This window comes from Poromitra crassiceps (genome assembly GCF_964638095.1).
Source record: "Poromitra crassiceps genome assembly, chromosome: 4".
NCBI classification, from domain to species: domain Eukaryota; kingdom Metazoa; phylum Chordata; class Actinopteri; order Beryciformes; family Melamphaidae; genus Poromitra; species Poromitra crassiceps.
In genome coordinates this window covers 68,589,381-68,612,233 of record NC_139626.1, presented here as the reverse complement: position 1 = coordinate 68,612,233, position 22,853 = coordinate 68,589,381, and the positions used below count along the sequence as shown (strand labels likewise).

Genomic DNA, 22,853 nt, shown 5'->3' with positions numbered 1-22,853 from the left:
AAGGTGTTGGTTGGGTAGAAGGTGTTGGTTGTGTAGAAGGTGTTGGTTGGGTAGAAGGTGTTGGTTGGGTAGAAGGTGTTGCTGGTGTAGAAAGTGTTGCTTGTGTAGAAGGTGTTGGTTGTGTAGAAGGTGTTGGTTGTGTAGAAGGTGTTGGTTGGGTAGAAGGTGTTGGTTGTGTAGAAGGTGTTGGTTGTGTAGAAGGTGTTGCTGGTGTAGAAAGTGTTGCTTGTGTAGAAGGTGTTGGTTGTGTAGAAGGTGTTGGTTGTGTAGAAGGTGTTGGTTGGGTAGAAGGTGTTGGTTGTGTAGAAGGTGTTGGTTGTGTAGAAGGTGTTGCTGGTGTAGAAAGTGTTGCTTGTGTAGAAGGTGTTGGTTGTGTAGAAGGTGTTGGTTGGGTAGAAGGTGTTGGTTGGGTAGAAGGTGTTGCTTGTGTAGAAGGTGTTGCTGGTGTAGAAAGTGTTGCTTGTGTAGAAGGTGTTGGTTATGTGTTGTAAGAGAGACTTATGGTTAGAAGGTTGTGTAGAAGGTGTTGCTTGTGTGTTGTAAGAGAGACTTATGGTTAGAAGGTTGTGTAGAAAGTGTTGCTTGTGAGTTGTAAGAGAGACTTATGGTTAGAAGGTTGTATAGAAGGTGTTGGTTGTGTAGAAGGTGTTGCTTGTGTAGAAGGTGTTGCTTGTGTGTTGTAAGAGAGACTGACCGGGGGACGATGCGTTCAGGAAACCGGTGCGTGGGGATGGAGTGCTTCTGACGAGCCTGTTCAAACAGACCGGCCAGGCTGTGGCAGTACAGCTGGGAGGCTTTACCTGAAAAACACCATCAACAACATGTATGTTGTGTGAGTTATATCCTCGCTGTCGAATCTCCAAAACAGCAACTTTTCAGGAAATAAAAAAAACCTGTTTGCTCTTAAAATACTGAACCAAACGTCGTCAAAGTTGGCACATCATGTGCGGGAAACTAACTATAATTAAGACATGTCATGTCTTAATTATAGTTAGTTTCCCGCTGAATGTGTCATTACTTTATTAATATCTTAACTGGATAAGCTCAAATGATGTTGTTTATATTATCAGTCCGACTTGGAAGCACTCTCTCCCGGCCAGTCAGGCGCTGATGGCCGCCTCCCCTCTGCTATGCTCATGCACGAGCCGCAAGCTCCGGGCCGCGGGGGCGCGCGCAGCAGCAGCAGCAGTGCTCCTCGCCTCTCATGGCCGAGGCGAAGGCTTTGCCATGGGGATAAGAACAGTCTGACATAACGTAACGTTAACTTTACTTTATTCTCGTCAGAAACCACTCCGATCTGCATGTTAAAACAAGTTTGCAGCCTAGGAATAACTGGAAAACATTTGATTGATCTATTAACGTCAGAGGAAGCCAGGATTAGTCAAAACGATATGAGAAATACACAGCACGTCTGCCGTGTGACTTTTCCGGGTTTAGTGTCCTGCGTGGGGGGGGTACAGACGGAGGTAGGGGACGAATTTTGAGGTTTGACTGACAGATTGAGGGCGAATGGCGTTACGAGATTTACTCACAAGCTCGTTTTAATGCTTTTCCATTGGTTGCATTTGGTAAAAACCACACAGAGACGTGAAGGGTGACCAATGACATTGATTCATGACAAAAAATAAAAATCTGAAAAAATTGATATTCGGGGTCCTGCCGCAATATCTCAGGTGGTTACCGGGACGCTGTGAAGCTTGGCTGGGTTGCAGGGCTTATGTGCAAAAGACAAGCTCCGGCACAGTGGCGCAGTGGTAGCGCTGTCGCCTCACAGCTAGAAGGTCCTGGGTTCGATTCCTGCCTGGGACGCTGTGGGTGCTGAGGGTGTGTTCCCCCCATGTCTTCAGTGCCTACTGCCCAGGTGGGCTATCTCGTCGAAAGGGCATTTCTGTGTGGAGTTTGATGTTCTCCCCGTGCTCCCTGGGGTTCCTCCATATATAACCCCCCACTAAAAACATGCAGAAGATCGTCGTCTGACCAGCGGCGGTTGGAAGAAGTTGGTCCCCGGGCGCTTCAGTGAAGCTGCCCACCTCTCCTGGCCTGAACCATGGAGGGCAAGCCAGGATGAGTCCAACACAGAGGACAAATGTCACGCCGCCTCCAAAGCATGTGTGTGTGTACTGGCTGCCATGCACGTGTGTTATTATTTTTGATGTTTCAAGGAGGAGTCGGCATGGAGTGTCTGTGACCTGAAGACCTGCAGTATGTCACTGTTCTTATGCCACCACTTTGCTGCTAATAATGTGTTGTATTTGTAAACTGACTCATCACACAAAAAGATGTTGCAGATATATTTTAGAGTTGTGATATGAATAAACTGTGCCTGTTGAGAAGTCAGTTTCGGGCGTCCGCATTTGTTGATCGGGAATTAACCTGTGACAACATTACAGGCGTCCGGGTAGTGTATCGGTAGATTCTCTGCCTAGCAACACGAGGGTCACAGGTTCATATCCACGTGTTACCTCCGGCTTGGTCGGGCCTCTGAGGGTGGGAAGCCGGATTGTGGGTATGTGTCCTGTTCGCTGCACTAGCACCTCCTCTGATTGGTCGGGGCGCCTGGTTGGGGTGGAAGGGAACTGGTGGGAATAGCGTGATCCTCCCACATGCTACGTCCTACCGGTGAGACTCCCCGCTGTCGGGTGAAAAGAAACGGCTGGCAACTGTGCATGTGTCGGAGGAAGCATGGTGCTAGTCTCGGCTGTCCCCAGATCAGCAGAGGGTGGAGCAGCGACCGGGGCAGCCAATAGGGCAGCATGGAGATAAACTGTGACAACATTACGATATATATGATGGGTGTATGCAAGGGTGTAGTGTTATTTGTAGAGGTGCCGGAGCACCTATGACACACAATCCCTAACCCCCTGGCTGCCTCCTCGCACGTAGGGGGAGGGAGCAGAGAGGCCTACGACATAAGACAAGTGTGTCACTATAAACTAGGCGAGCCTAGGAATCGAGCGCGTATAGTGTAGGACTATATGTGCCATCACAGAAATAGATCACAGAAATAAATAAATGCATAAATAAAAGGCATGTTGGACATTTGGACAATATCACAGCATCATGTTCTGTTTATCCTTAATATCACAATCTAATCCAAATCATATGCATAATGTTTATAGTCTTATGGAGCACAGATGGATCCAAAGAGATTGCAAAAAGGTTTGTAACTAATTACTACTTTTTCATTATCTCGTGCTTTCATATATTTCTGCTATTTCTGCAAGGACAGGTGCTTGGGGTCTATCTCTGCACATCCCTGGTTGTATCAGTTATGATGGTTGTATGTTGTATCAGTTATGATGGATGTATGTTGTATCAGTTATGATGGTTGTATGTTGTATCAGTTATGATGGTTGTATGTTGTATCAGTTATGATGGTTGTATGTTGTATCAGTTATGATGGATGTATGTTGTATCAGTTATGATGGTTGTATGTTGTATCAGTTATGATGGTTGTATGTTGTATCAGTTATGATGGGTGTATGTTGTATCAGTTATGAAGGTTGTATGTTGTATCAGTTATGATGGTTGTATGTTGTATCAGTTATGATGGTTGTATGTTGTATCAGTTGTGATGGTTGTATGTTGTATCAGTTATGATGGATGTATGTTGTATCAGTTATGATGGATGTATGTTGTATCAGTTATGATTGTTGTATGTTGTATCAGTTATGATGGTTGTATGTTGTATCAGTTATGATGGGTGTATGTTGTATCAGTTATGATGGTTGTATGTTGTATCAGTTATGATGGTTGTATGTTGTATCAGTTATGATGGATGTATGTTGTATCAGTTATGATGGTTGTATGTTGTATGTTGTATCAGTTATGGTGGCCGTATGTTGTATCAGTCATGATGGTTGTATGTTGTATCAGTTATGATGGTTGTATGTTGTATCAGTTATGATGGTTGTATGTTGTATCAGTTGATGGTTGTATGTTGTATCAGTTATAATGGTTGTATGTTGTATCAGTTGATGGTTGTATGTTGTATCAGTTATGATGGTTGTATGTTGTATCAGTTATGATGGTTGTATGTTGTATCAGTTATGATGGTTGTATGTTGTATCAGTTGATGGTTGTATGTTGTATCAGTTATGATGGTTGTATGTTGTATCAGTTATGATGGTTGTATGTTGTATCAGTCGATGGTTGTATGTTGTATCAGTTATGATGGTTGTATCAGTTATATGATGGGTGTATGTTGTATCAGGGATGGTCGTATGTTGTATCAATTATATGATGGTTGTATGTAACTGACCAGATATGGAGAGCAGGGTGTTGTTCATGACGTAGACCCAGGTACACCTCTGAGGAAACAACTGCAGAGGGAAAAACCAGTCTTACTGTATGTCGGCTGAAGAAATAAGAATATATATATATATATATATATATATATATATATATATATATATATATATATATATATATATATATTGTATAGTATAGTATAGTATAGTATATATATAGTAATATGGTTCATACTGTGCAAATGTTTAATGTTATAAAATTCTTCAATTTCTAATTTGAATTCTTCTTACCTGCTCCATGCAGTTCTCATGCAGTTCATTCAGGTTTAAAGTGTAAATTCCCTCCTCAGCTCCGAAGATCAGATACTGGTCTGAAAGACAGAGAGACACAGATAAAAAACAGACTGGGAAAAGCCCAGACACCAGTCTCATACTGGAGAACGTCAGTCTATGACTAACTAGTATCACTCAAGCAGACCTATCTCCACACTTTGTTATAGCACTGTGTCAGGCAACAAGACCTATCTCCACACTTTGTTATAGCACTGTGTCAGGCAACCACACCTATCTCCACACTATGTTATATCACTGTGTCAGGCAACAAGACCTATCTCTAGGGATGCACCGATTGCCATTTTCTTGGCCGATTCCGATTTCCGATTTTTGAATAGTCTGACTTGCCGATACCGATTTTTGCCGATTCCGATTTTTTTTTCTAAAAACAACAATTGACAGCTTACAGCTTACACAAACGTTTTTGTAACTTTGTTTGAAAATTAAGATTCATAGAACAATTCTTACATCTAATGGGGATCCAAATAAACAAATAAACAATTCTTATCATTTGCATGAAGTAGGACCATCTCACTCAAACACATCTCAAAATAAAAGTGTTCCAGGTTAGGCTACTGGACAGAGCTTTTTTGTGCAAATACAATGAATACAAAAATTTAATTAAATCCAATAGCCTATATCCCACAGCTATCATGCATTTACTTTTCCAAAAGAAAACAGGTGCAACAGAACATCAAAATGATCCATGGACAAGGAGTTTATAGACTGGCTCCAGACCAGTCCTCTTGAGTAGAGGGGAAATGAGTTCATGAGTTACAGTAACGATCTTCAGTCTGAATATCAGGCGGAGTTTACACACAGTCCGAAGTTTGGTATGCGTATTTTTATCTGCCATCCGAAAAAATATCGTCACGCACAGAAATCCTTGCACACTTGTGAGTCCGATGCATTTTTATTATTATGTCCGTCGTTCTCATGTCGTTCTATTTGCAATACGAAACAAATAGTCTCTCCTGTATCAAACCTGAGTGGAAAAGGCGAAAATTTCGAAAAAACCTCCAAATATCGCAAAAAAAGTTTTCATGCTTGAGAGAGATGGAAAAGTTGGTGTATCGATAAAAGGAAAAGCGAATCTGTAACCAAACTCCATTAAAAAACATGCCATTTTAATGGAAGACTGCGGGATTACCAGGGGACTCGTGTCTAGAATTGACATTTTATTCACTTACTTCCCTTCATATGGCCAAAACTGAATATATTATTTTTGGTTCAAAACCCAGGTTACACAAATTGGTCTCGTCTACTATTGTCCTTGAGGGCCAGTCCTTTGCAGCAAAAGCCTCAGTCAGCTATTTAGGCTGCCACCTAGACAGTAGCTTAGGAGGCGATACCATGGCCCTAAAAACAATTACCAAAGTGACTGGCCGAACTAAGTTTCTGGCCAGAAAAGCCCCCTTTCTGGACCAGGCCAGTCTTTTTCTGTTAGCCAACTCTTTTGTTTCCTCTTGCTTTGATTATGCCATCTCTTCTTGGTACGGAGGTCTGACCAAGGTTTTGAAGGAGAAACTGCAGGTTTCCCAGAACCAATTAGTAAGGCTAACTCTAGGCCTAGCCCCTAGAGACCATGTGGCAAAATAACTCTTCCAGAAGCTGGGCTGGCTCCCCGTGGATGCTAGATATGTCCAGCTCCAACTTAACATTGTCCATAACATCTATAACAACAGAGCCCCTGATTTTCTTAGCAATCACTTTCAGAGGAGTGGAGATACACACTCCCACAACACTAGAGCCAGTACTGCTGACTTACGTCTACCACCTCTTCCCCCCTAGCGGGCCCGCCGGCGGGCTGAGCCCTTGTCATCTCTCACAAATGACTCTCTACAGCAGCTTAGGAAGCAGGCAGCGAGACATACAGCACACCAAAATGTCAGGAAGAAACGTGGCTACAAAAGTCTGACAAGCATTTGTATTCAAACGAAAAATAATTCCAACCCCAAGCAACAATATCACCATGTAGCAAAAACAAGAAAACCGTGCATGCCTGCGTTTATGTGGTGATTTGTTTTTGCGAGTGAATCTTTTCTCTCCAAACGAGACAGCGTTCGAAAGCTAATGCTCTGCTCTTTCCAAAGAGGTATAGCTCGTCTCTGAGAGATGAAAACTCACTCAGTAGGCTGTCAAAGAACAGCAAAAAAGTGTTTAACGTTTTACAGATAAAACTACAAGTTATGTCTTACCTTTGCTGTTTTCAAATCAAAAGTTGTGTTTGACTTCATAAAAACGCTACTAATTGCTACTCCTAATGCCTCTTCATCATCTTAAAGCGTTGTTTTTTTACAGTCATCGTGTTTACAAAGCCATATGGAGGATTTTACATGGAGTGGTCATCTTCACAGAATAGACGAGCTTTGGGTTCAGTCGACAGCATTTCCTGGAAAACTGTCTGACGTAAATTCTTTCAGTTCACGTCGATTCTATTGGCTCTGACGCTTCCATAGAGGTGTCAATCATCGAAATCGTAGGGGGTCCCGAGATATCCCTCTGCGTAACGTCCCAGGCTTTGCCTGCAATTTGAAGAGGCTTTTCTGATGCATTTCACAGAGTAAAAATACAGATATAACGCTTGAGGGTTATCCAAACCATAACGCATATTAACTGAGTACCTATAGTGATATGTAAATAAGAGAAAAAAAAGGTATTTCAGTGTTCTACGATAGAAACGTCAAATGGCACACATGATGCCCAAAATGTGCCCAGATCAGGTCCGCCTGGGCCTACATGTAGTAAATCATCTGTAAAATTGCTCTGGTTCACTTTCTAAGGATTTGCTTTGATACAAGCACTCATAAGATATTAGTCTACTGCTCCATAGAATAATTTGGCTACCAACCCATGATTTTCAGGTGCTTTTCATCCAAAATAGTGTTGTTTTTTTTTGGCGGAGCTCGAATTTTTAATTTTTTGCCATGTTCTAACTGATTTTACTCTGATACAGTACATTTGTAATTGATTCTGACACTTCTACAGCAATCTCACAGGTGTTGGCTAGCTTTTGAAAAAAATAATTTTCAGAAAATACCCTGTAGTTGTGGAGATATACTCAATTCAGTTCAGGCATGTCATTTTCGGCAGGTGAGCTGAAAAATAGGCTTAGGGGTTAACAGGAACAAACCTAGGTAAGTGCTCTTTTAAATTTATCGGGGCTAAAAATTGGAACATGTTGCCCCTCCACTTAAAGTGTACAAGCAGCCAAGGTGTTTTCAAGAAAAAGGTCAAATTGTGGCTTCTTGAACAAGTCCATGCCTAAGCTCTGATGCACATCTTCTTCTGTGTATTTTGATGTGTATGTTTCTTATCTCTCGTTGCATAATTCATACTGTATGAATGTATCTGTTAATTATTTCATGTTTATATTGTTGTTGTTGTTGTTTTTATATATACCTGTTTAAGACCAAGGACCACAATGGAAATAAGTCTCGACTTTATTGTGCTTTATCCTTGATGTTATTCTTTGAGATCCGTGTCTGTACTTTGCTTAGTACATTGTATTTCAATTTGTAACCGTCAAATAAAATAAAATAAAATCAAATCAGTATCGGCTCCATGGATTATATGCCGAATTGAAGAGTGGTGCCTGGTAATCCTTTTTACGTACCTCTGTATAATCAAGAACCTTTAAATTAATATGCAATGTTTTTCATAGCAAGATGGAGACGCACACATGAGGTGTCATGTTAGCAGATCAGCAGAGGCAGACAGCAGTGTGCTCACCAAGCTTTCCATCATACCTTCTGGAAGTTTTCACTTTCACTTAACTTATTTTCATGTCTATACAGTAAATTGATTTTAATGTATTCTCTTTTGCTATGGTTTTATTGCTCCTGTTTTAAATATCTTTTTCTTGCATGTCCAGCACTTTGAGCTGCATTCTATGTATATACAGGTGCTATACAAATAATGCATATTATTATTATTATTATTATTATTATTATTACTTTACCTCACATTATTCAGAGAACACAGGGTTAATTTCCCTCGTTTGAGGGTTTGCTGGCGTTTTAATTTTATGTTTTAATCACGTCAATTGCGCCTCCTCTTCATCAACACCTAATATTACGCATAACGTAGTGGATGGAATTCGCATAATTTAGCATTTTCTTTTGCCGACTTAGAGCGAGAGAGAGTGAGAGAGAGAGAGAGAGACAGAGAGAGAGAGAGAGAGAGAGAGAGAGAGAGAGAGAGAGAGAGAGAGACCTCTGGTGTGTGGGTTGATCCAGGAAGCAGCAGAGTGGATCTTCAGTGGACAGCCATTAAACACCTTGGAGAAGCACGCCCCCATCTGAGGACAACACAACACAAAACAGTCAGTCAGACAGACAGACAGACAGTCAGTCAGACAGACAGTCAGTCAGACAGACAGACAGACAGTCAGTCAGTCAGACAGACAGTCAGGGAGTCAGTGTCTGATAGACAGTCAGACACACAGACAGACAATCAGACAGACAGACAGACAGTCAGTCAGTCAGACAGACAGACAGACAGTCAGGGAGTCAGTGTCTGATAGACAGTCAGTCAGACACACAGACAGTCAGTCAGACAGACAGACAGACAGACAGATAGACAGACAGACAGTCAGTCAGACAGACAGACAGACAGTCAGAGAGTCAGTGTCTGATAGACAGTCAGTCAGACACACAGACAGACAATCAGACAGACAGACAGACAGTCAGTCAGTCAGTCAGTCAGTCAGACAGACAGTCAGAGAGTCAGTGTCTGATAGACAGTCAGTCAGACACACAGACAGACAATCAGACAGACAGACAGACAATCAGACAGACAGACAGACAGTCAGACAGTCAGTCAGACAGACAGACAGGCAGACATAGGTTTTCAAACTTTTTGCGCCTTAGGCACACCAAAGGGCAAGACACAATCTCAAGGCACACCTATATTTGTGCAAAACAGCCTCTATAACATGTGCTATCACTCCAAAGTTTTTTTATTTACTAATGCCAAATAAAAAACAACTATATTACTCATGAAATATTTATTAACAAAGTAATTCAGGAATTGATTTGAAATGTAAAATTACTACATCAAAGCAGCAACACACCCACTTTTTGTATAGTTATAGGCTATATTTACAATGTATGGTTGTCACAAATTCCCTAGGCATACCTGGACCTGCCTCTATCTAGGCACACCTGCACTTGTCTTTTACCTGCATGTCAGGTTTAATCGTGCTGGGCTCATGTGCAGAGTGATAAATGCCAAGCGTTGCTTGATAAATGAGGACCACTCTGTGTGTGTGTGTGTGTGTGTGTGTGTGTGTGTGTGTGTGTGTGTGTGTGTGTGTGTGTGTGTGTGTGTGTGTGCGTGCGTGCGTGCGTGCGTGCATGCGCACAGGGTCTTACATGGACTTTGGGGGTGGGGGGCAGTCCGTTGCTGATTGGTATCTGGTGAAGGAAGAAGATTGACATCAGTACAAAATCTCTCTCTCCAGGGTTCACACACAAATTCAAGGACTTTTCAAGGACTTCCAGGCCCAATTACTTCAAATTCAAGGACCCAACACAGCACAGTTTGAGACACGGATCAAGGGTACTTACTGCTACAACACTGAGAAGGTTTAAATTGACCAGGTACAGCTGGAGGTTAGCTTAACGTTAGCCCTGTACAGCTGGAGGTTAGCTTAACGTTAGCCCTGTACAGCTGGAGGTTAGCTTAACGTTAGCCCTGTACAGCTTGTCATCTCTTCCTGGAGACAGGTGGGCATGAAACAAGGACGCCCAGACGACAGGAGACACACATGCAGACAGCGCAACGTAGTCTAGTTACTAACGTTAAGTAAAAACTATTTATATTCTTGCATAAAATATATGAATGCAAGCACTTTCAATGATCCGTGTCTATTTATGTCTATTTTCAAAAACTTTCAAAGCCAAGGGGGGGGGGGGGGGGGGGGGGGTTATTGTGGGTTATTGTGTCCCCCCGACTTCTCAAACCAAAGTTACGCCCTTGAGTACAGTAAATGTACTCATGTACAGTAAATTTGGGAGGTTAACTCAACCCCTCTGGTATGTACAGTGGCTGAAAACAAACCACCCGAGCTACCAGTGACAAACAATAGGTTTAGCACAGAGACAGACATTGTATTGTGTTCCCTCTTACTGGAAGGTCTTTCTTGTCTTTCCTGTTCTGAACACCAGAGGGCAGCGCAGACTGCTGCTCCGAGGAGGCAGGGCAGTTCCCTATAGACACAAAGCAGGAGAGAGAGACAGCGGGAGAGAGAGAGAGACAGCGGGAGAGAGAGAGAGAATGTGTGAGAGAGAGCAAGAGTGTGTGAGAGAGAGAGAGAAAGAAAGAGTGTGTGTGTGTGTGTGTGTTTGTGTGTGTGTGTGTGTGTGTGTGTGAGGGAGAGAGTCTGATATTATTACGCTGGAATCGAAGAGAGGCTCTATTCTGCCCTGATGAAAGATGTCATACAGCCCTTCTTACATCACTTCAATAACAATACACTGACCCCTCCCACAAACTAGCCTAGTTCAAATAATAATAAAATATAAAATTGACCTATTCGACATCCTATCAAACTCTTCTCCACTTTTTTCTAATGAATCTGGTCTTAATACATTTTTGTGTTGTCTATGTGAACTGAATTTGCAAAAATCACAGTGCAAATTATAACTGCTAACTTTTTTATTTATCTGTTATTTCTGTTCTATATATTTTTTCCGTGTTTTATTTATATCTGCATTGTGAATTTATTTTGCTATCTGCATGTCTAACTTTGAAAAGCCCAATAAAGAGAGTAAAAAAGGGCAGACTTTGAGCACCATGCAGCCATATGCACATGGGCAGAAACGCAGGGCCATGCAACTGCATGATTCTTACATATTTCCATTCCCCCCTTTCTCTCAAGTACCCCTGCATTATGACTTTCTTTCTCAGAATTCTGAGTTTAATCTCAGAAGATAATAAAGCCTGAATTCTGAGTTTAAAGACTTTAACTCATTGAGTGCCAGCCACTTTTGGAAAACGGATGCTCCCAGTGCCAGCCCTTTCAGAGCGTTTTCAGTGATTTCTCGAGGCCCACAGAATATTGTGTGATATTACTATGTAAACACCGAACACGCCCAAAGAACGATGAGAGTCTATTGTATCATCAGCAAAAAAAAGTTTATTGATATCATTTTCCCTTCTTTAGTTATCAGCCGGAGAAGATAGGTTGTTTTCAGCAAAAACAGACGTTTCAAACTAGAAGCTGAGATAATCAGCCTTTTGTGAAATGAAGCATTTCAAGCACATCACTGACTCTGAAGCTAATATTTTCTGATGTAGTGACACCTCAAAAATAATTTCCTTCAATAAAACAGCGAAAACAAAGGAATTTTGTTTGGCAAAATAATTTTTTTTAGCTGCAACCAGCAGCGCTGGCCCCTGCTGCGCAGACCCTACACCTTCTTGCTGGTCTTGATTTACTGCTGGTGGGCATCAGATATTCTAGCTTGTGTTTGCCAACCAATCTGTCCATCGAGCCTGCTGTCTGGGTCAGTGTTGTATGCTGCCCTGCGTGCCCCACCCCCCTCAACTGCAAACCCCTCCTCCGTGGGTGTGTCTCTGGTGGCTCTGGTGGCTCTCTGCTGCGTTTGCTCTGCACTGAAAACCCAGCTTTTTCACAGCGTTCCGCCGTTTTTGTCGCCCGCTCCCAGCGCTTCCAACTGAGAATAATAACAACTCCACAACTAATCATGTGGAGTGGAGGAGCTATCGCAGCGGAGACGGAGGGGCTCAATTGTGGCAGCAGATTGGCTGCTGCAGGCACAGCTAACGTTATGCTTCATGCATATCGATGCATACCGATGCGGTTTCCGTGTCCCCACGGCTTCTTCTGTTTTTTTCCTCACCTTTCTCTAATCTGGAGAGCACTGTCGCCACCTAATGGGTCCGTAAAATAGCTTTTACACATTCAACATCCCCCATACTTTCACAGGAGATGCATCAGGCTTTGATCCACGTCCCACCGTCAAAAAACGCAATTGACGACAATCGTCGTCATTGGCACTCTACGTTACTATTTGAATTGACGACGATTGTCGTCATTGGCACTCAATGAGTTAATCTCAGAATAGAGTAGCTATTAAATAGCAATACAAATATAATTAATTTTAGCAAAACATTTGAATGTCTGGGGTTCCTATTTTTGTGATGTCAAAGTGGGTTGGCCAATAAGGGTTGAGACCCTTGCATTATTGGGTGCTACAGGCCCCAATTCCAAAGTAGTTGAATACCCAGGCTGGTGAGCTTGTGGAGGGGCGTACTGTAGAACCTACCCAGGCTGGTGAGCTTGTGGAGGGGCGTACTGTAGAACCTACCCAGGCTGGTGAGCTTGTGGAGGGGCGTACTGTAGAACCTACCCAGGCTGGTGAGCTTGTGGAGGGGCATACTGTAGAACCTACCCAGGCTGGTGAGCTTGTGGAGGGGCATATTGTAGAACCTACCCAGGCTGGTGAGCTTGTGGAGGGGCATACTGTAGAACCTACCCAGGCTGGTGAGCTTGTGGAGGGGCGTAGTGTAGAACCTACCCAGGCTGGTGAGCTTGTGGAGGGGCACTTTAGGGAGAGGCGGGCGGGGTGGGCCCTGAGTGGCGGAGCGGGCAGGGCTTCCCGGCAGAGGGCAACGCTTTATGGTACCCTGGTCCTGGTCGTCATGGTGATCAGCATGAGGGGGCAGGGTCTCATCCTGCTGACGAGAGGAGACAGAAACAAACAACACACAGCTGGTCTCAGATCTGTAACACTGCCTAGGCTGGGTTGTTATTGCTTCTGCAATATTTCCTCACATGTACTTGGCAATGCAGATAAACTATGAAGAGACTGGAAAGGGGATTATACGTGTAAGCAGATACGAACTTCGTATCTTCACGTATAATCACGTATAATACACGTATAATCCCCTTTCGTATTACGAAGCAGCTACACGTTGTGCACAAACATCCCACCGGAGAAAGATTGTTTCACTGTGTGCGTTACATGCGCTCCAGCGTGAGAGAGCAATGTGGAAGCGAGGGCAGCCAGGTGGACAATTATTCTGGGAAGATGCACTAAAGAACTTTGACGACGTGGAATGGAAGCGCCATTTTCGCATGTCCATTCCTCGACATTGCCTTGATGAGAAACTGCTTAAAACGTGTGTGGGCATTGGGCAATAACACAACAGTGTGTGAGCAGCTTCTCTCATCTGATCTCCCACCTGGCACAGCTGCGTCAGGCTGATGATCAAAGCGAATAGCCGACTAAACGCTGTTCGTGAGTTTGCTTGTTTAATTCATTGAAATGCGTGAATGATTACTTAATATACGTGAACGTTAATAACGGGCACTTATCACCAAATAGCCTAATACGCAGTATCTCCTTGTTAACCCTGTAAGACCCACGGTTGTAATATTACAACATTTGTATTTTATAAAAAAAAGGGTATAAATCATTTGTTTTCTTGTTCTTTTTTCACATAAACATCATCATTGGATCCTATTGTTTAGTCTTGCAATGCTATTGGCCAGGATATTTGCATATAAGTACCCCCCACAGGGCCAGGACACATCACAACTTCAAAATTGTTGACGGAGCAACAACTCTCTTTTTCACTGGACGGAATTCCTCACAAAGAAGTAAGTAAAATGCCTGTAATATTTTTTTGGGTGATCATTAGAATGTCTAGAACATGTACATATGTTATTATTGTGAAACATATCCCCCAAATGTAAATTAGAGCATGTTTTATAGAGGTTGCTATTTTACAACGGTGGGGCAGTGTGGTAGCAAATATCCAGGTGGTACTGTTAGTTTACATACCTGGCTAAGGGGAGTCTTATAGTTTTCACAATACATTTATACAGTTATATGTGTATTTTCCCCACATTGCATACCTAAATATATATATAGTGTAGGCTATATGTGCATTTTTACTTTAATTTCTAATTTCCAATAATATTTGTAACCAATTGTACTCAAAGACAAATATACTGCATAAAATGTAATTGCTTACAATGTTTTAGTAATCACTTTCAACAGATCAGTTCCTACTTCTGTTTGTAATCATGTTTTACTTGGTTTAAGTTAGTTCCTGGAGGATTCCATGTGGTAATTGTTCATGTGGGGGTTGCACACATAGGACCATCATCATTGTTCATGTGAGGGCTGGTGGGGGTTGCCCACTTAGGACCATCATCCCTTTGTGAGGATAAGCAAAGCACAATAGGTTGGCCAGACAGTATTGTGTGACTTGTGAAATGTGTACTGCAGTGAGATGTGTAAACACTACTAATGTACTAAAGTAATTTCTTTATTTTCATTTCAGAATGCCACAAGCAAGGAGAGAGCCTCGCTTCATTGCAAGATACAAGATACAAGATGCACTGGATATGGTACTGAATGTAGAGAGTGATGTGTATATCGACTTCACTTAAACTGATGAAGAGTCAGATGAAGAGGCCTGTTGAGAGGAGTCAAAAGAAAACCAACCACCCAGTGAACCCACTAACTGCCCAGTAGATGCAGACATTCAGCCGCCCCAACCGGCCAAACACTTCAGCTCAGAAGAGACAACTGGAAGAGAGTCCAAACCGCACTCCACCCAAGGCACCACGTCAACACCTGCCATCGGATGTGCGCCAGGACCAAGTTGGCCATCTCCCACGAAAGACACAGAGAGGGCGCTGCAGGAATGGTGGCTGTTCAGGGTACACCAACTTACTATGCCACAAGTGTGATGTTCGTCTGTGTATTTCAGGTCACAGGAACTGTTTCTGGGACTATCACTGCAAATAAGCGTAAGCAATTGTTTGTAAATGGTGTTCAAAGTGATTTGCAGTCACTTGGAGTATGAGAGGGGGGTGCCTGTTACATGTTGCGGAGTAATTAGGTAATTAGGTTTCTTTAGTACATTTATTGTATGTATTGTTTTCATTTTGTTGTTCTTTTAATAAAATCACAATTCTTAAAAATATGGCTTACATTGATGTTATTATTCATAATGTATACTGTTCTGAGGCCAAATATTATTCATAATGTATACTGTTCTGAGGCCAAATAATAAACCATAACCATATAAATTAACCCTTAAGTTGTTTTAATGAAGTATATATACATTTGCCATGTTATTCTGACAATGAGTAAAAATGGCCTATAGGAAATTCTGCTACCTGATTGACCCTACGTTGTGATATTACAACATTTGCATAAAACCTTACAAAAACCTTTTTTTTTTTTAAACACTATATTTTCTTCTCCAAAGTACTCCTACAACACCATCAGAAAGGTTGAATAATTTTTTTTGCAAGTAGAAATATATCCGGGTCTTACAGGGTTAAAGTTGTTGTCTCCTTGTTTCAAACTGGCAAATGGAGGAAAAGAACCAATTCAACTTTTAGGCTACTTGTTTACTTGCCAATTTGTCTCTCTTCCAAATAATCCAGCCACTTAACTACGCCCGTCCATGAAATTATTAAATAGCACGGGGACATTCATGTGTGCTCACTTAGCACGCCATCAACGCCCCCTCCCGCCTGCCCCCTCCACCGCACCGGAGCATGAGCTGCGACCTGCTACTAGGGGCTGGGTTAGGGTTAGGTGCATTAGAGGCTGGGTTAGGGTTAGGTGTACTAGGGGGCTGGGTTAGGGTTAGGTGCATTAGAGGCTGGGTTAGGGTTAGGTGTACTAGGGGGCTGGGTTAGGGTTAGGTGTACTAGGGGCTGGGTTAGGGTTAGGTGTACTAGGGGCTGGGTTAGGGTTAGGTGTACTAGGGGGCTGGTGTGGACTATGATCCATGCTCACGAGAGCGCGCCCACAATGGAGAATTGATGCTAAACATGCAGCCCATTGGAATAAGGTCTGGTTATGATCAGGAGTCCACTGCATGTTTAGAAACAGCTTATCTGTACGTTCACAATGGACAGATTTTCAACCAACCAACCAAGCTGCAGCAGCGGGGCAGGGCTTGACAGGGCTCATCGCTCATGTTGGTGTGAAGGGGGTCTGAGACGTTGCATACGCTCTGTCATTCGGCATTTGCCAGTCCATGCAGGGACTGTCACTCGCTTGTTGAGCTCCAGAAAGCCCCCGGCATTCCAGCGTGACTCATCTGCTGCACAGTGCGCCAACTCAGCCTTCATTTGAGGAAGCGAGTCAGGAGGAACCTCTAGTTCCAGGAAGACATGCATCACTTTTTTTTTTAAATGCGTGTTTCAAAAAGCCTGATCGCGGCAGTTCTTTGTATGTACATTAAACACATACATTAAACACATACCTTCTGTTGAGCGTTCTCATGTTGTCCCATTGGCTCAAATAGACGCTTTTCAGGCCAAAATGGCGGAAGCGCTGTTGTCAAAAAGTATCGGGGTGTCGACTCTTGGCTTCTATACTCTTTGAGACAAACATCGCACATGACAGAGAGATGTAGAGGAGATAAATAAAGGTTAAAGAACGTACCTCAGGATGACCTTTGGCTCGCAGAGTGGAATCCTTTGGACTGAGAGAGAGAGCAGAGGAGAGAAGAGAGGTTCAAGGTGGCTTCCTCCTTCCTTGCTTCCTAACGAGGAAGCTTCCTAACCAGCTCCTTGTCTGAACCGCTTGGTCTGCGTAACAACATCAACGTTTGATGTTGTTGCTGACGTCAACTGGCCCATCCATTACAACAGCTGTCAGCCAATCTCTCTCCAATAAAAATCTCCAATTAAAATTGGTGACGACCTCCCACTCTCCAATCATAGAAAAGTTAAAATTTTCTGGCAAACGGGAGGTCAGATCGCGATGCCTATAAAGGATTATATGTATTTTTTCACCCCGAATCCAACGCCATGAGTCTCTACGAGTTACGGTTTGCGGAGATAAGTCTGCCCTGCATGCAGGACTACAGGAGAGAGATAGGGGACAGCGTGGTCTGATGAAGAGCAGTCTGCTTGAAACGTAACCAGTAAACGGTGCAATACATATTTTCACTGGAGCCCATGCAATGTGCGAGCTGTTTTATTTATTCACTGTTCCAGCCTCTCTCCAGCTCTGCACCTGCCGGATTCGACCTGGATGTGCGTGTTTTTAACTTTTCTCTTGTAAGTAAGTACCCATAACATAACCCATTCTCGTTCAGTCATCCTAAAGGTGAGAGGTCAAGGGACCCCTTTGAAAATGACCATGCAAATAGATAAATATAATTTTATACTCTCTTCATATAAATGAAAATGAGAATTGATATGTACTGCATTATATGTATCAGATTCTCTGGCTCAAAAAAATATATATATTTGAAACCGAAAATGGCCATGCGTGTTATTCCCTGACCAAAATGTAGCCTTACTTTGTTGTTATTTACCGTAGCTCCGTTCCCAACGAGCTAGCATGACAAGGTTGGTACTGATGGATTCCTTGAGCCCGCTGCAGGCTCCTTGAAGAACTTTTTTTCATGCACATATCCGTGACCCAGCACTTGAGTAACCGGGTCATGATTTCTGGAGAGACACTGCTGTTGAGTTTGAGCACCACAAGCCGAGTACCATCCTGTTTCATTTTATTGGAGAGAAGGCAGACATCTCTACGGACGCTATTTCCAAAATTCAGCAGCTCACAGTAAAACCATTCTAGATGGATAAATAGCACTACAGGTGAGTGTAAAAATATATTTTTGATTTAAGACAACACTGCCTTTAATGCTTTCATAAGACTCACTGTTGCATTTTATCATGCATGTCGTCATGGTGATCCGCAGCATTCCCAGCCCCTGATTGGACACCGCCTCCTTCCTCCACATGACCATCATCATCCTCATCTTCACCCTCCTGGTCTCCATCGTCCTCCAGGTGAGCTTCATGTGCCTCATGTCCCCTGACACAAACAACCACACAACTTACACTGTTGTTTATGCAGGGAATAATCAACTCCTAGGTGTGCGTTGCCTCCGGTGGTTGCCTCTGCAAAACGCATTAAATTCTAACGCACACCTAGGAGTTGATTTTCCGGCTTATACCATGGTCATTTACCAACAATATAAAATAAAAGCATTTGCAATTTTTTTGGTTCAAGTTTTGCAATCAAAATCCAACATTTCTCAGAAGCCATAACTCTGTTTACCTAGCAACACCTGGGAAACAGACTAAAACCTGGAACAATCATTACCATCCCGTCAGCTTCTCATGCAATGGAAACGTTTGCTGTTCCAGTAAATAGAGAGACAAAGTGAACGTCATTTCCTGCTTTTCTCCCTAAACCAGCATGTGAAAAAATATGAATGGTAGAGATATGTTACTTATTTTATCCTGTTTGATTTGTGCCACGGGGTACACATGTTAATTTCTGTCAATTTAAAAGAGAACTATGCATGTCAAGAAAGTCGTAGTTTGTCCTGAAACTGAAACGAAAGGTTTAGTTTTGTCAATCAACTACATCTCGTGTCGCACATTATACGTCACACCATCAACAACAATGGACTGGCGGGAGAGACGTCACTTACGAGACTGTTTGTGCGTAGTCTTTCTGATTTATAACTTATAGTGCCACAGTTTTACCACAAACTGCGACTTTCTCGACTTGCAGTTATCTTTTACCTTGACAAACATGACATGTGTTACTCCCGTAGCACAATTCAAACGGGATCAAAAAGTTAGCATATCGCTCCGTTCACGATTCAAACGATTCATATTTTTTCACACGCTGGTAGAGGGAGAAAAGCAGGAAGTGACGTTCACTTTGCCTCTCTATTCACCTTATGTAGCCACGCCCATTTGACCCGGTTGTGTGGTCGTGTGACGACTTCCGGCTAAAAATAAATAAAAAGGCCGGCTGCTCCAATATCATCTAACTTTGAATTAACTAATAATTTAGCCAATTGTATGTAACATACCAAATAAAAGCAAACGGCAATGTCTAAGAATGCAACGCCATGTAACTGGCTCGTTAATTCTCGCATTCCAGGGAATTGCGTTAACGTCTGCGGGTCTTATAGACGTAAGTGGCTCGAGCTGCGCTCGGAGGAGAGAAAACCACCTGAAGCTTTCTTTGTTGGAGTCCAGGTATGTTTTACAAGAAAGTGCTCGTCATTGTCGACGATAACGTTATCTGACCTGGCTAACAGTGGATACTCCGCTTGCTTGTTGTGTACCGAGCTCAAAGTAGTAGGCTACATTCTTTGTTTTACCCCCTGCACTGTCCGCTACAAAAACAACTCTCTTGTTCTGACGCTTTTGTATTTCGCGCCGTGACCGCCGGAAGTGTTAACATGACCCGGAAGAATTTGGCCCACCCCCGCGTCTGAACATAAGGTGAATAGGACGAACCTTGGATACAGCAGGGAGGTCCGCTCAGCTCATTAAGAACCCTTTGGCTCAGCTGAGCCAGGAAAGCTAACGTTTTATTAGCTTTGCTTGCAGCAGTGCAGGTTGGGTAGCGGATGAATTTAGAACAGTGATCGAAGCCACTCGGTCACTCGCTACATTTCCGGCGTTTTACCGGCAGCATTTTTACAAAGGAACAAGAAGCAGGAAGCCTTAAATCCCACTTTTGGCGACAGTCACTTTGTGTAGAGAATCATATTGACTGATGCATGAAAAGATCAGAGCTTTGAATACACAGCCTGCACTTCTTACAAGCGTCTGTAACATTGTGAAGGTACAGGAAGGATGAACTCTGAGAGGAGACAGCTGTCTATCCCCTACGCAGGCCGCGTCTATCCAATCCAATCCACTTTATTTATAAAGTACGTTTAAAAACAACAAGGTTGAAAACAAAGTGCTGTACAAGTCAAAAACGAATAGCATAGGCCTACCACAATCATACAGTACAAAAACAACGAACAAAGACCAAAGTGTCACATAAAATGACATAAAATGTCTACACTTTTCCCAAACCAGTTTAGATGAAAGCACGGCCCAAACTCATTTGATTGGTCGCCCCCCCCTCATGCTGTCCTCCGCCACGCCTGACAACAAACTACCATAAACAGCAGAGGCAACCCCGCTGCACCCTGAACGCCTCTCTTTACAGCCAGACAGGCACTGGTCAAAGAGAACTCTTTCCCCCAAGTTGAGTGTGTTTTCCTGGAGATGTGCGGCTCGGAGAACTATAGAAGTGGGCAGCGCTGCATGACGAAGCCGGAGTGCGCAGGGCGGGAAGAAGCATAAATTGGATTGGGAAAAGTAAATGCACCCGCAGGCCTGCAGAGGCGGTCAGCACTTACAGCACTGCAGGACAAACTATAAGTGTTCCTCACCTGTTATAAACCATCTATAAATCATTTACAATTCATTTACAAGGCTTTCTGCATCCCCTAATCTAAAGTGTGAAATATTCATCACACATAAATGTGTCACATACAAGGAGGTATAGCTCGGGGCGGCTTTAGCTCAGGAGGTAGAGCGGGTCGGCCAATGACGCAAGGGTTGGCGGCTCGATCCCCGCTCCCTCCCAGCTGCTGTCGTTGTGTCCTTGGGCAAGACACTTAACCCCAAATTGCTCCCGATGGTGTGTAGGCACCCTGCGTGGCAGCCTGCCGCCATCGGTGTATGAATGGGTGAATGTAGACTACCTACTGATTGTAAAGCGCTTTGGATAAAAGCGCTATATAAATGCAGACCATTTACCATTTATAGCTCTGTTTGTGAAAATTGAAGCCAAAGCGAATGTGTCTTAACTGAATTCTTTAAAATGGCTTCCCAGAGACTTACAAAAGGCACCAAAAAGTTGTTTTAAATCCGCGACCCAAGACGGTGACATCATGCTGCAAGGCATGCAATCTAAACAGTTATTTCTGTTCATTTATTTCTTGGTTTGGGAACATAAACTTGACAAACAAGAACATGCTAAAGAAAATTGTCAGGACGAGCTCCAAAATCACTGGCTGTAACTTGAATGACCTCTGTCTTCTATATAAGAGGAGGGTTCTTAACACGTTCACTGCCATTGACGAGATATCTCGTCTTAAAAAATCCAACGGTTGACTGCCATTGACGAGATATCTCGTCTTAAAAAAAAAAAAAAAGATTTGACGGTGGGACGTCGATCAAACCTTTTTACATCTCCTATACAAATATTGGAGGTATTGAATGTGTATAATCTATTTTACCGACCCGCTAAGTGGCGACAGTGCTCTCCAGACGAGAGAAAGCAAAGAAAAAACAGCCGCGGGAGGAAGCCATTCTCAAGGAAATGGCTTGGCGAAAACGCTTTCGATTTCGCGCTGGGAGCTGGCTGTGGGGGATTGCAAATTTGCATAATAGATTATGGGTGCAACACACTTTGAAACACGGAGCATAAATAACACCAGAATCGCAAAAGCTTCATCAAAGCTCTCAGCCGAAACCCCAAGAAACGAGCGAGCCCATCCAGACTCAGAGCGGCCGCCAGCAGACAGGCAGGCAGCAGCAGCAGCAACTCGCTTGTGACACGCCCGCTGCATGCAGAGCCACGGAGGGAGGAGAAGAACACACGGAGGGAGGAGTTTGAAGGAGAGGGGAGTTTCCTGCTGTTATGGAGGAAATTACTGTTCAAAACTATTGTTTAGATGTCTGACGTCTTACTGATGCCAAAAATAAATTTAAAGTGACTGTTCTATCGAATTTCACAAAAAGCCATTTATCTCAGCTTAAATTTTCAGACGCTGAAACCATGCTGTATTCAAATGCTAATGCCTACATAACTACTAACTCTACAAACTAACTCTTTTAGACAGAGAAAGCACACATTCTATTAGTTCTTTTGAGATATTTTGTGTTCACAAAATCCTAACAGAAAATAATCCTCGGCTGTTGAAAGATGAGCCAGAATCCTCAAAAAAACCCTCTGGCAGAAGCTACCTACAGTAAAAAAAAAACGGCTGGCAGTGAATGTGTTAAGAAGGCTCAGGGTGTCCTGCGTGACCCACAGCACCCTCTTTACCCTGAGTTTTCCCTCCTTCCTTCTGGGCGCAGGTATAGGATGCCCCACTGTTGCAGGAACAGATACAGCCATTATTTTGTTCCTGAGGCTATTCGCTGTCTGAATTGTTGAATTCAATAGTAGCCTACTTCATGCCCCCTTTCTGTTTTAATTTACATGGTTTCGTGTCCTTTTAAATGTACTATGTTTTAAGACATCCCTACTTTTTACTGTTTCATGTCTATATGTTTTTAAATTACATTTTTTTATGCTGCATATGAATTGCCCCAAGGGGGATAAATAAAGATTCTCTACTCTACTCTACTCTACTCTACTCAACTACAATTACGTGCTCAAGGAGAGGAGTGGGAATTGTACCTACCGCCCGACAGCAAGGAGAGCTCCCGTC

At 43.1% G+C, this 22,853-nt stretch overlaps 1 protein-coding gene across 1 annotated transcript in view; it reads right to left on the bottom strand.

Annotated features, from left to right (window-relative positions):
- Positions 1-22,853, bottom strand: part of LOC310775976 (mitogen-activated protein kinase kinase kinase kinase 3-like) — a gene marked incomplete at both ends in the record, with an annotated part of 191,619 nt that overhangs the window by 35,357 nt on the left and 133,409 nt on the right. Inside the window, 9 exons of the mRNA XM_083636096.1 lie at positions 695-800; positions 4,262-4,322; positions 4,542-4,621; positions 8,799-8,883; positions 9,959-10,000; positions 10,716-10,795; positions 13,130-13,286; positions 17,033-17,072; positions 18,266-18,421. Of these exons, the coding sequence (XP_083492222.1) occupies positions 695-800; positions 4,262-4,322; positions 4,542-4,621; positions 8,799-8,883; positions 9,959-10,000; positions 10,716-10,795; positions 13,130-13,286; positions 17,033-17,072; positions 18,266-18,421 (807 nt within the window). The remainder of the gene's footprint in view (positions 1-694; positions 801-4,261; positions 4,323-4,541; positions 4,622-8,798; positions 8,884-9,958; positions 10,001-10,715; positions 10,796-13,129; positions 13,287-17,032; positions 17,073-18,265; positions 18,422-22,853) is intronic.